Source organism: Callospermophilus lateralis, chromosome 2 (genome assembly GCF_048772815.1).
Source record: "Callospermophilus lateralis isolate mCalLat2 chromosome 2, mCalLat2.hap1, whole genome shotgun sequence".
Taxonomy (NCBI): domain Eukaryota; kingdom Metazoa; phylum Chordata; class Mammalia; order Rodentia; family Sciuridae; genus Callospermophilus; species Callospermophilus lateralis.
In genome coordinates, this window is record NC_135306.1 from 147,728,036 (window position 1) to 147,740,273 (window position 12,238).

The 12,238-nt window shown below is 37.1% G+C and overlaps 1 protein-coding gene across 7 annotated transcripts in view; it reads right to left on the reverse strand.

Moving 5' to 3' along the window:
- Positions 1-880: 880 nt before the first annotated feature.
- The window catches only part of Emsy (EMSY transcriptional repressor, BRCA2 interacting), an 82,283-nt gene continuing 70,925 nt past the window's right edge, over positions 881-12,238 (reverse strand). For 6 of the 7 annotated variants that reach the window (XM_076846606.2, XM_076846609.2, XM_076846605.2 and 3 more), the window contains 4 exons: positions 11,014-11,165; positions 8,662-9,225; positions 7,095-7,595; positions 881-2,946 (listed from right to left, as the gene is read on the reverse strand). In XM_076846606.2, the coding sequence (XP_076702721.1) occupies positions 2,752-2,946; positions 7,095-7,595; positions 8,662-9,225; positions 11,014-11,165 (1,412 nt within the window). In that variant the 3' untranslated portion in view covers positions 881-2,751. The remainder of the gene's footprint in view (positions 2,947-7,094; positions 7,596-8,661; positions 9,226-11,013; positions 11,166-12,238) is intronic. The other variant, XM_076846610.2, reaches the window with a different exon arrangement.

Here is a 12,238-nt window from a genome sequence, read left to right on the forward strand (position 1 = left end):
ATCTATTGTATGATTGTATTTATGATACAATAAGAGGCAAATCCACAGGCAGAAAGTAAAGTAGCTACCACCACGGGCTGGAGTTGGATGTTCAGTGGAATAGTGTTTCTTTGGGTGTTGATGAAAATATTCTAAAACTTGATTATGGCAATAGATAATTAGTACTCTGGAAATGTACTAAAACCCACTTAACTGTACACTTTATATGGCATATGAGTATCCCAATAAAGCTATTTTTTTCTATAAGTTGTCTAAATTCACCAAAAGCTCTATCTGAAGTATTAGGCACTTATTAAAGTTTACTTTAAACTACATGGTTTTATTTTAAACCCCATGATTCTTTCTTATCACTGCTTAACAGTTCTTAGAATTCTAATAACTGGGTAGAATTGCATCATAATCTCTGAATATCCTTCAAAGAGATAATATAAAATTACTTTGAACTTATGAGAATAAACATGAAATACTAATAGATACAATGCTAAGACTTTCAGTAAAAGAATGTCTGAAAATCCATATATGGCATCACCATTAATCATTTAAGAAACCTCAACCTCATTTTGGTTTTCTCCTTCCTTCATTCCTCACATCTATTTCATCAGCTGGAAGCCCTGCCCATGAACTTCTGTAAGGGTAGGATTTTATATTTGTTCACTATGGTATCCCTGCTTAGAACAATATCTGGCACACAGAAGAGCCCTAATTAATATTTGTTAATAAGTTAAGTTTATGGTCTACTTGGCATTAGCACCTTTGAAAGAAAAAAATATCTTAAATCTCTTACTTGATTTTGTACTTAGACTATAACAGTTTCATTTGCCATTTCAGTTGCTGAAACATATTAAGGCTGAATTCTCAAAGGGATACAGGTATGCTGTGCTGTTAGAATATGCAGAACATAACTTTATTCAAGTTCATTCTTGTTATCTGACCCATGAATATTTAGAAGATTTTATTTTATAAAAACTTACATCTGTAAGTAATGGACTGACCACAGAGAGGGCTTAACCTGGAATACATGGACACATTTAGGGACCCAAGAGTCCCTAAAATTGTATGTGAAATCTAACATGTATATTGGCATGTGTATCTTTTTGGTGAGAGAGTTCATAGTTTAATCAGATTTTCAAAGAAGTCTATAACCCAGGAGAAGTTAAAAAATTACTCAACTAGAAACAGTCACAAAGTTTTTCAAACATGAATTTTTACAATGAAATGATATCCAACAGCTCCATCTATGGGTAAGTCATTATCACCTAGTAGAAATATTGACAACCACCATAGACCAGTGCATCTATTTCTGAAAGTTTGTGTTGAAACCTTCAGTGTCATTCTACGGGGAATTTATTAACCATAGTATCACAGCTTTTTTTCTTTCCTGATGTAGACGCAAAAATTAGGAGACTGTTGATGAATTTTACTTACAGTACTTCAGCACCAAAAAATTGGGCAGTTATGCTGATCTATGTATGTACAGTTCAACATTTGTCAGTCTTAAAATGCTTATTTATAATGAAATCTATATAAAACCGTTAAAAATTTTTCTATTTACATTTTTTAAAAAATGAAAAGTATAGTTTCCTTTGCCACAACTTGTCCAAATTGATTCTTACCCTCCACCCCCTTACCCCCCACTCTACTTGTGACAGTGATCACAAGACTTTGCTTAAACAAACTGTCTTAAAAAGGTAGAATGCTTAAAATCATTACATTGAGAACTACAGATGAACTTTTTATACATTTCAAAGGGGTTTAAACAAAAGTATGTAAAAATTATTTTCAAAGTCTCAGTCTAACATGAATGTGCAATTTCAACATTAAGAGAGCATCATATGATTGAATTTGTTTTCCTTAACATAAATGAACATTTCCTTTGGGCCAGAAAATGTTTCTTTTCCTCTGTTTCACAATGAAACATTTTCTAGTAAGTTTTTTTAAAGCAGGGAGCCAGCTGAGGGATAATGGGAGGTGGAAAGGGTATGCAATTCTGGTTTACAAGAAATGTGTCAGAAGGAATATGGTCTGCTTTGAAATGTTTACACTTAAATAAATAGAAGGCAAGTGTGCCACCTAGAGCACAAAGGAACAACACAATAAATTAGCATACAACAGATGAGAATGTACAAGCCATCCAAAAAGCACTTCTCACTGGTTAGGGATCTGGTTTCTACCATCCAACAAGGAATCTTTAATGCCAGTACTTTCCTAGATATTTATAAACTAATTATGAACTGAGCAAATGTAAAACTTCAACCAATTCAACACTTCCAGGGATTTTCAAAAGCATACAAGATTTTTTAAAAAATTGTTCCTGACACATCATTTCAAAATACAAACTATTCATGTTCTCTTTTTTTGATGGTATTTTTTTATGACATTTTGCTCAGTGGAAACCAGCTGAGAAACATTCACAGGAAAGGTCTCTTTCCACTGTAAGACAAAACTTTTCCATTGGCCATGGTCCAACAGAAAAAGAGTATCAAGTCTGAAGTCTCTGTAGATGTGCATTTTTTTCTTTTCTTTCTTTTTTTTTTTCTATTTTTATTTTTTTTTTTTAAAAAAGTACATTCCCCTGTGAGCTTTATCTTGTTAAAATGCTGCTCCTGCAGCAATATCTTGTTGAAACACTGCTGTTTCAGGGTCCACAGCCTACGTACGGACAAAGTGCTTTTTTTTAGACATCAAAATACAAGTTTCCCTGGACACTTGGTAACCAAGCAGGTTTTAAAGTGCACTCCTGTGTCCAAAACACTAGGACCGTTCGGCAGAACTCTGAGAGGGGCTGGGCTCGGTTCCATCCTCCGTGCTACTGTCTATGTCCTGCTCCATTGCTGTCTCATCATCATCCAGCTGCTGACTGGTGAAGTTGTTTAGCTCCAGAAGCCCACTGGGCTCCACAACCACATTGGAGCTGGAGTGGCAAGGAATAGCATACTGGGGAATGGCCTGGAAGAGAAGAGGCAGGAGAGAATCTTTATGGTAAGAAAAAGTGACAAGGATTTCCCCAACGACATGAAGGAAAGAAAGAAAGAAAAAAAAAAACAACAAAACAACTGATATCTTGGACATCTACACGCAAGGCACTGTGCTAGGTGCTTTCACATGATTTTTTACTACATCCCCATAACAACGTTATAAGGAAATTACTATTCCCAATTTACAAATGAGGAAACTGGAGAGGGCAAGGACTTAATCAGTCACACAGCTGTCAGGGTTAATGCCAGGATTGAAATCCAAGTTTTGTGCAACTCAAAGTAATCTTTCCTCTCTTTTATGGCACTTCTTCTAACAAAGGAAGTTAAAGTATACTGACAAACTCAGGAAACATATTTTAAAGGATATTTTCATTTGATCATTAAGTCAAATCTTAGTCCTTATTATCTGGAAGATAAATAATTTGCTAACTTCACAATATATTTCAAGCCTCTCTGGCAGTTCAAGGGGAAGTAATTTGTATGGGATAATGGTCTTTATTGAAAATGAGAGTAGTGAAAGCATTCAGGTGCAAGAGAACCCAAAACTTGCCTTTTAAACAATAAAAACACCAGTAGATGGAACACCCTGGCTATAGGCCTGTGGGTAAGTAAACATAAACACATTGCCTTGTCACATTATTCTTTTTCCTCACCTTTATCAGATAACTTTAAAAGGATTATCAGTTCATAAACTATATCTGCTAAAAACTCTGTAATCATTACCTTTTGTAATTACCATGCAATTAAAACTCCTCACCATGGCTCCAGTCTCTGGCCAAATTCACTTTTGCACTAGCTTTTCCCCAATTTGGAATCCTTTTCATCAAAAACTCCAGGAGGTTAGCTACTCTGTCATCTGTATCTTAGCTCAAAGGCATAGAGAAAGGCCTCCCTTCCATGACCACTAAACCAAAAGTAATGGGCTGACCCACCCCCCTTACTTTCTATTACATTTTGTTCACTGCATTTATCACTTGCTGAATTGATCCTGATCCTTTGTGCATGGATGGCACAAAGACTTGGTTATCTTATTAACTGTTAAATACCCTGATCTTTGAACAGAGGCTGGCACATATTAGATGCTCAATAAACATTTGACACATTAATAACATTATTAACATTAAAAACCCAGAGCAAAGTTGAATATCACCACTTAACAAATTATCTAATCAAAACAACTTTTTATTTGAGGAGAGGTAAATTTAACACTATCAAGAAAATAATCTAAGATACCTAGGCATTAGTTCCCATTCCATATAGTTAATCACTATTAAAAGGTATTAGATAGGGTCAGGTGTGGATTTTAGTTCAGCTCTGGCTGACTTGCTGTGTGACTCTGAGTAAGTCAGTCCACCTCCCTGAGCCTTAAGTTTGTATAAAGTATAATGGTTGGAAGATATATTCTCTAAAGATCCTTATAATTCTGAGAGTCTATGAATTCCATATATATAGATTCCTTTGCAAAAGATAATATATCCCTCTTGTTTACTGCTTTATTCTCAGCACTTAGCACAGGGCTTAGAAACACAGTGGTTAAAAAATACATGTGGAATGAACAAATGAATGAACTCAAGATTGTCTACAAAGAACAATGCTTTTCCTTCAAACATGCAATATCAAAGATGCTGACTTTTGGGGACTGGAGTTGTAACTCAGTGGTTGAACACTTGCCTCGTATGTGTGAGGTACTGGGTTCGATTCTCAGTACTACATATAAATAAATAAAATAAAAGGTCCATTGAAAACTAAAAAATATTTTTAAAAAAAGATGCTGGGTTTTTTTGGGAATATTTTTTAGTTGTTGATGTACCTTTATTTTTTATTTTTTTTATTTATATGTGGTGCTGAGGATTGAACTCAGTGCCTCACACATGCCAGGCAAGTGCTCTGCCACTGAGCCACAACCCCAGCCTCAAAGATGCTGATTTTTTAAAAGAGCATTCTTCAAGGAATCAAAGCACTTCAGTATTTCTTCTTTCATTCCCATAGATATTACTGAATCAGTAAAATCAATTCTTCAGGCTGAAGCTAAGCATAACTAATCAGATATGAAATGTGTTAATGATGTATTAATGATGAAAATAATAAGAGAAGCTAACTTTATTGTGCATTGCTCTGTATCAAATTTTTTTTAAAGAGAGAGAGAATATTTTTTAATATATTTATTTTTTAGTTTTTGGTGGACACAATATCTTTATTTTATTTTTTATGTGGTGCTGAGCATCGAACCCAGCGCCCTGCGCATGCCAGGCAAACGCGTTACCGATTGAGCCACATCCCCAGCCCTGTATCAAATATTTGATATTTAATATAGTGCTTTATATACCCCCCCCCAATTTAGTCCTCAAAACAACCCCTGTGAGTTAGGCCTCCATTACATAGGTAAAGAAACTGAGATACAGAAGTTAATTCAGCTGCCCAAAGTCACAGTGCTATTATGTAATGAGTACAGGTGGGAATCAAATCTGGGGAACCTTGGCTTCAAAAGTGTGGTTCTTAATCACTGTGTTGCCTGTCTTCTCACACAGAACACCTGGCACAAGGGACATGCTATAAGTTAAGAGTTCTTTAGAGAACCTACTCATTAGCTATCATCCTTGATGTGAAAAAAATTATATTTTCACTCCTTTTCATCAAGTGAGAAAAATAATTTCCAAATAAGCTATCTAAAATGAAATTTCAATATAGTGAGTATATCAATCTAACCCCCCCCAGTAGCCACATTAAATTCTCATAAAATTAATAATAGTTACCATTTACTGGATAATAAGTATGAGTAAGGCACTGTGCTAGGTGTTGAATTTTGTGTGAACTTCACATCAATTCTATAAAGTAGGCATTACTTATTCCGAAAACAAGGTAGAGTGAGGTTAAGTAGCACTGCCCAAAGTAGTGAAAGGCAAAGGCAAAATACCATCCTTTTTCCATCATATACCCATCCTCTTCAGAAAAACATTTTTAAAAAATCACAATAAAACCTTTTGCCAATAATTAATTAATTCACTGAATTTTTTATATAGAAACAAATGTTTTGAATATTAAATGGCTATTTCTACTCACCTTAATTATTATTAAGCCCCCATAGTTAATTATGTCTCAACTGGTTTAACAGTGGTCGATTTGTATTATCTTATAGCTTGGCATCATGGCAAGGGGAACGTTTACTACAACTTCCAAGTTACACAACAGTGAATTTATGGTAAATCCTAAATTAGCAACATGTCAATGAATCTAAATTCTCAATTAACTAAAATGTGCTGCCCTGATACCTTTCACGCTATATAGCAGCTTAGCAAAAAAATGACAAAAGTCAAGAAGATAACCTAATTCCTTGCAAAGCGAGAGGGAATAAAAACACACTTCTAAGGGCTAGCTAGTCTTGACTCAGTAACTCTTCAGACTTGATCTTTTATGCAGGATGACAGATGCATGGCTTTTAGAATGAAGAAAATGTGAAGCAAAGGAAGATATACTGTCAACAAATAATTCCATTATGTTAACTTATCAATGCATGACAATAACCATAACAAGGTTATTAAAATAAAAATGATTGAAATTAAGAAAGTTTACAGTTAATCTCAAATTAAATATAAAAGTAATTAGAAACATCTCTATATAATATGTTTCTCCAGATATTCCGGTTTATTGGGTTTTGTTTGTCCTAAGAATCATAAATTAGATCAAGAACAAGAACTGTTTTTTCAAACAATCCCTGAAATTAACTTGAAGAGAAGCATCATCTAGTTAAATTCCAAGATTTTTTGAGCAAATATTGGGATCCTAAAGTGTGAACCCAGGAAACTACTGATCTTTTGGGTTGATTTGCTGAGTTAACACATTGGCAAGGATGGCCATAAAATCAAGCTGAAACATGGGCTTGGGGCCCTTTGCTACCTTTACACTATCTTTTGTAACAATATCCACCAATTTTCTATAATTCTCTTCCAGAAAATAAATACAAATTTGTAATTTATAATAAGTAGTCAAATACCACCTTGAAGATAATCTCTCGGTATTCTTGCCATCTTGGCTTGACTCTTTTCTGTGATATCCCCAAAATGCACCAAACCCACAACCTCCCATCTGCCCAAGAGTTCTCATTTTCCTTCCAATTCTTACCTGGATGATAATTTCTGCTGGGCTCTCTTCAGCTTTCTTTTGGCCTACATTCTGAATACGCATGAATTGGCCTGTCGCAGGCACTCCTGGTGCATCGATTTTTCTGGCCGTTAGGGGAGGGCCAACAGCAGATGGACTTGAACAGGACTCTCTACATTTCTGTTGCTGGGGAGTGGAATTCGCCATCCCTGCCACCACCATGTGGGTGGAGGGTAATGATCCTGCTTCACCCGTGAGCATACTAGTGGCAAGAGCCTTCTTTGGGGGATCCACTACCATATGCTCTACATTTGTATCAATCTGAGCTTCCATCAAAGACATTTTCAATATGTCTGACACTGCTGTCTTCTCAGAGGCCTGAATGGGAGATATGCTTGTAACTGGTGATGTCAGCTTAGGCACAGAACTGCCACCAGTTATCTTTGTAACTGTGGGAGGCTGGCGCCCCTCAAAAGTTATCTTTGTAACAGAGGATCCTTGAGTTATAATTGGCTGCTCCACCTGAAAATAAATTGGGGTTGTGTGTGTTACAGCTACATCTCTTTGAGAAAAACTAATCAAACACCCCAGACAATATGGCAAAAGAAACATTCGTGCGGTATACTAGGAAGACATTCTGAAGCTCAGTGTTTTAGTAAGAGGGCTGGATGGGAAGGATCTGGTTACTTTTAAGGAACCTAGGGAAAGAGGAGGGGTTGAAAGAATTTTTGTTCAGCCAGCCAAAGTTTATAATAGTAAAGGAAAAAAAATGTAACAGCAGCCTAGTTTTCCTTTGGGATTTACATCCCTAAACAGTACACATTCAACCTGGCTCAAATTAATTCATATAGTCTTCAGCTTTTTAAAATTAAAAAAAAAAGTAAAGTAGTTTTTTTTCCAATCTTTTGCTTCAAAAAACATTTATACAAACATATTCTATTTTATATATATATATATATATAAATATATATATATATATATATATATATATATATATATATATATATATATATAAATACTTATAATACACACACACACATTTCATTCCAGGGTCACTGATTTTTTCCTAATAAAATTTTTCTTTTGATTATCCACAAATAATTCCTCTGCAATCTAGAATATAAATCTAGATGATAAATTTATTAACTAGATGGATGATGTAAACTACAAAGGAAGATATTCTGTTTAAGGTAAAGTTCCTTAAAAGACTTCAATTTACTTAGTGTTATTGCCACAGATAAATAGGAGTTTACAGGCATGGAGGTAAATTTTTACACCTAAAAAATAAAAATAATTTGGGGGATACCGCTTCTATGCACTGTTGATCATTGCTGAAGAGATTTCATTAAAAACTGCCTGGAAAATCAAGTTCTGAGTGCTATGCTTTTTTTTTTTTTTTCTTCCTATGTTAATGAGTGCATTTCTTCCCTAATGTCAACCTTTTGACGGGGCAAAGTAATACCAGCGTAATGAGGCTTTTGGTTTCCTCTTGCCAGGAGAAAGCACTGCTATCATGATAGGGTCCTGATGTTCTCATTTTTTTCCGTGAACAGAGAAGTAACTTTGCATGCTATCAATATTCCGTTACCTGGCTTGCCGGCTGTTTCTCTGACGAGGCAGGGAGCGACATTTGGCTCTGGGGGGTTTGGGGTTGCACGTAGATTTTTGGTTGGTTCGGAGCTTGCTGCAGTTTAGGGAGCTGCTGAGTAGTTTTCACTGCAAGCACCTGTACTACAGTTTGCGGGGGCTGTGCCATTAAAGTAGGAAGCTGCCTGTCTTTGGCCACCATGGGATGCTGTGTGTGCTGTACATCTGGCTTGGGCTGTGCTTGTTCTTGCTGGAGAGGGGTGAGTTTTTGATGCCTGATGGAAAGCTGGGGCATTTGCGGGAGTTTGTGCTGGAGCTGGTCTGCCTGCAGGTGGATGGTCTGCTTCTGTTTAGTCTGGAAGCACTGCAGAGTTTTCACTTGCAGCTGAGTCTGTTCCAGCTGGGACTGGCTAAGTTTCTGCTGTTTAGCTGACTGTGACTGAGTCAGGGCAGATCGGTAAAACAGACCTGTCTGAGGGTCTAAAGTGTCCATCTCTTCAACCTCGCCCTCCTCAGTTCCAAGTTCCTCGCTGTGTTTGGTAAAAGCAGTGTGACTGCTTAATGCCTAAGTAAAAGAGGCACAAAGTAAGAATAAGAAAAACACCTACATTGCTACATTTTCCTTGAACTGGAGAAGACTTTATGAGATCATTCAAAAATTTTCACAAGAGCCTAAAAAAACCAAGAAACCCCAAGGGGCTTTAGATCAAAACTCCTGTGATTTGAATTCTCAGGCATTAAGTACTTCAAAATCTGGTTTGCTTGCTAGTACAGGAAAAATCCTTGAGGGCCCAGAACTTATAGATCAGAATTAGAGGAATAAGGTGACCCCTAAGCACAGCCCCCAAATAAGACAGTATCCCAAGCTAAGCAAACAGCTCTGTGGCCTAACCATGAGAAACACTCATCTATCTAAGGACAGAATACAGCAACTAAGGAATGAGGTGTCCAGAGAAAAGCCAAGGCTCTGAGAAGCCCACTTTGGCTATTTGCATGTCCAGTGCTGTACAGGTCAGGGATATTGCCTGAGACATGCCCAACCGAGTCCCCAAAGAGGGCCTCCCTGAGGAGGAGGGAGATGGCCCATAGTGTCTACATGCACTCAGATTTCAGACCTACTAGGGAACAACTTCCTAGTGACCTGGCTCCCAGGAGGGAGGGAGATGGGAAGCGGACAGGAGCACTGCTGTCAGTGGAAAGAAGACTGCCTGGTGTCACTTATAATTGTGCTGGGAGATCCATCTTGAGTCACATGTTTAGGGACAGCCTGACTGACCTTTAAGTGCCTTAAGAAAGGTCAATGCCAGGACCTGCAGGTGAAGGCCAGGCTGAGATGCGATACCCAGCAAAACCTGTAGCCAACTGGCTTCCCTCTGGGACACAAGACCACACTACTCTCAACCTTCCCTCTGCCTTGTCACATACTACACCTCCACTCTAACTTTAAAACTGAGATTCATTTGAAACTTTCAATTCAACATCTCTTCATTGCCTTCCAGAGAGTGTGCCTACAATTAGGTTCAACTGCTATCAGCTGAGTGACAGTGATTTATGTGACTATAGAAAAATCATGCTTAAAGCTGATATCCATAATACAACTATATAACAGAGGAAGTTCACTTCAGGTTTAAATCCTGGCTCTGCCACCTGGGGCAAGTTATTTAACTTCTGTGAGCATGAGTTTCCTCACTTGTAAAAGAGGGATAATTCACCTTCCATGATCATGGTTGAGAATCAAATTAATGTACTTAAAGCTCAAAGCACAGTGTCTGACTCAAATCAACTTATCAACATATTTTTTCTTTCGCCCTCATTACCCTTAATATCAGATGTTTCTATTTTATATTAGCTCACTCTCCTTCCTACTGAGTTTCTTCCTTCTTAATTGGTCACATATAGTTAAAGAGGTCAAATATTTATTTTCCTACTTGTTTATAATGTTTCCATGAGGATTCATTATACAAGTAAAAAACAGAACAAACAAAACAAACCATAGCAAACAGCTAACAAGCCAAATACTATTTCATTTGAAAATCTTAATTTACCTTGGTGATAAATGCTTCCATGACAGTAAGATACACAGTTAACAGTGACCAATTCTGATATCATAGATTCATCTAGACTGCCCATCCTTCTGATAAGCTAAGAGTTCACAGAAGGTTCAAAAACACTGTTTCCTATTTTCTGGCATTAAAATCCTCCCCAACTCAGTTCCTCTCCACTCCTCACAGATGAAAGAATTACACAACAGTCTACAATTCAGTTATTTCTCCTCCTAAGAGGAGATGAAACTGAACCTTATTTCAGGATTGAGGCGGTTACAGAAGATAGGAAGGAAAAGAAGATATACAACCTGCTGCATAATGTGGGTGATTGCTCCTGGGGAAGAGGCTGGGATGGACTTCACCACCACAGATGTCTGCGTTGCAGTCTGTGACTGAGCCACGTGTTGGAGCAGGGTCCGCTGGGGCTGGGAGGGCTGTTGGGGCTGGGATCGATGGCTGACTGAAAATAGAGGAGGTGATGATATTTCTCCAGAAATCACCACAGCATCTGTAACCAGTAGTCATTTTAAACAAATGTCTGTGAGCTTGCATCACAGAGAAAGAGAGTGGTATTTCGAACTAAGAGGCAGAAGAGCAGAATGTGCCCATCTATGAGCAGTGTAATTCTAAGAAAGTCTCTTATCTTCTCTGAGACTCTCTTTTCTCATCTGTAAAATGGGAATAACAGAGTTATTGCAAGGATGAGAGGAGAAATGTATACAGAAGTGCTGTGAAAACTATTATCACCAAGGAGGAACAAACCCTTTAAAAGTTACATCCTCCTGGGAGTTGTCTCACTTTCTCCAATGACTTTTTTTCTCATTAAGGGAACAAGGCAATAAGGAGTCTTTGTAATCCCAGACATATCTTTAAGGAAAGTAGGCAATACAAGTTCTTTAATCTCTTCGTCTCAATTCCAAATGCAATGTGAACATCAGAGACACTTCTTTATATGAACTGACAATGTCTCATAGCTTTATGGTTCCTAAAAATTTAAGAGGCTGGGGGTACTGCAGAAAGAAAATTAGACCAAGGGTCACACTAAGATTCTGTACTACTCTGTTACCAACCAGCCATGTGATTTGAAGAAGTCACTTACCCTCTAACAACCTCTAAAAACCCTGAGGTTTTGTTTGATTTTTTTCTTTTCATGGTGCTGAGGATTGAACCCAGGGTCTGTCTCTTAAACAAATATACGGTAAACAAAATAGAAAAATCTGTAATCTTAGATTTAGCTCATCTGACATAAGTGGGCTGAGAGTGTAGTATTTCTACTTCTTATTCTCTTGCTGAAAAGGTCCCAGAGAATAACTAAAACTATATAGGCGCCAATGTATCATATTTTACCTGCCTCGATTTCAGCTTTTTAAACAGTATAAACATTTGCCACTTCCAAATCTACAGAGTTTTAAAAAAGACATATGAGTCAAACTATCTCTTCGAATCAGAAACAGAAAAAGTAAAATAAATCTGTTAATTAGCTAAGGATTTTGAGATTATCAAAACTCAATAATGCATGATCCTACTGTTCAT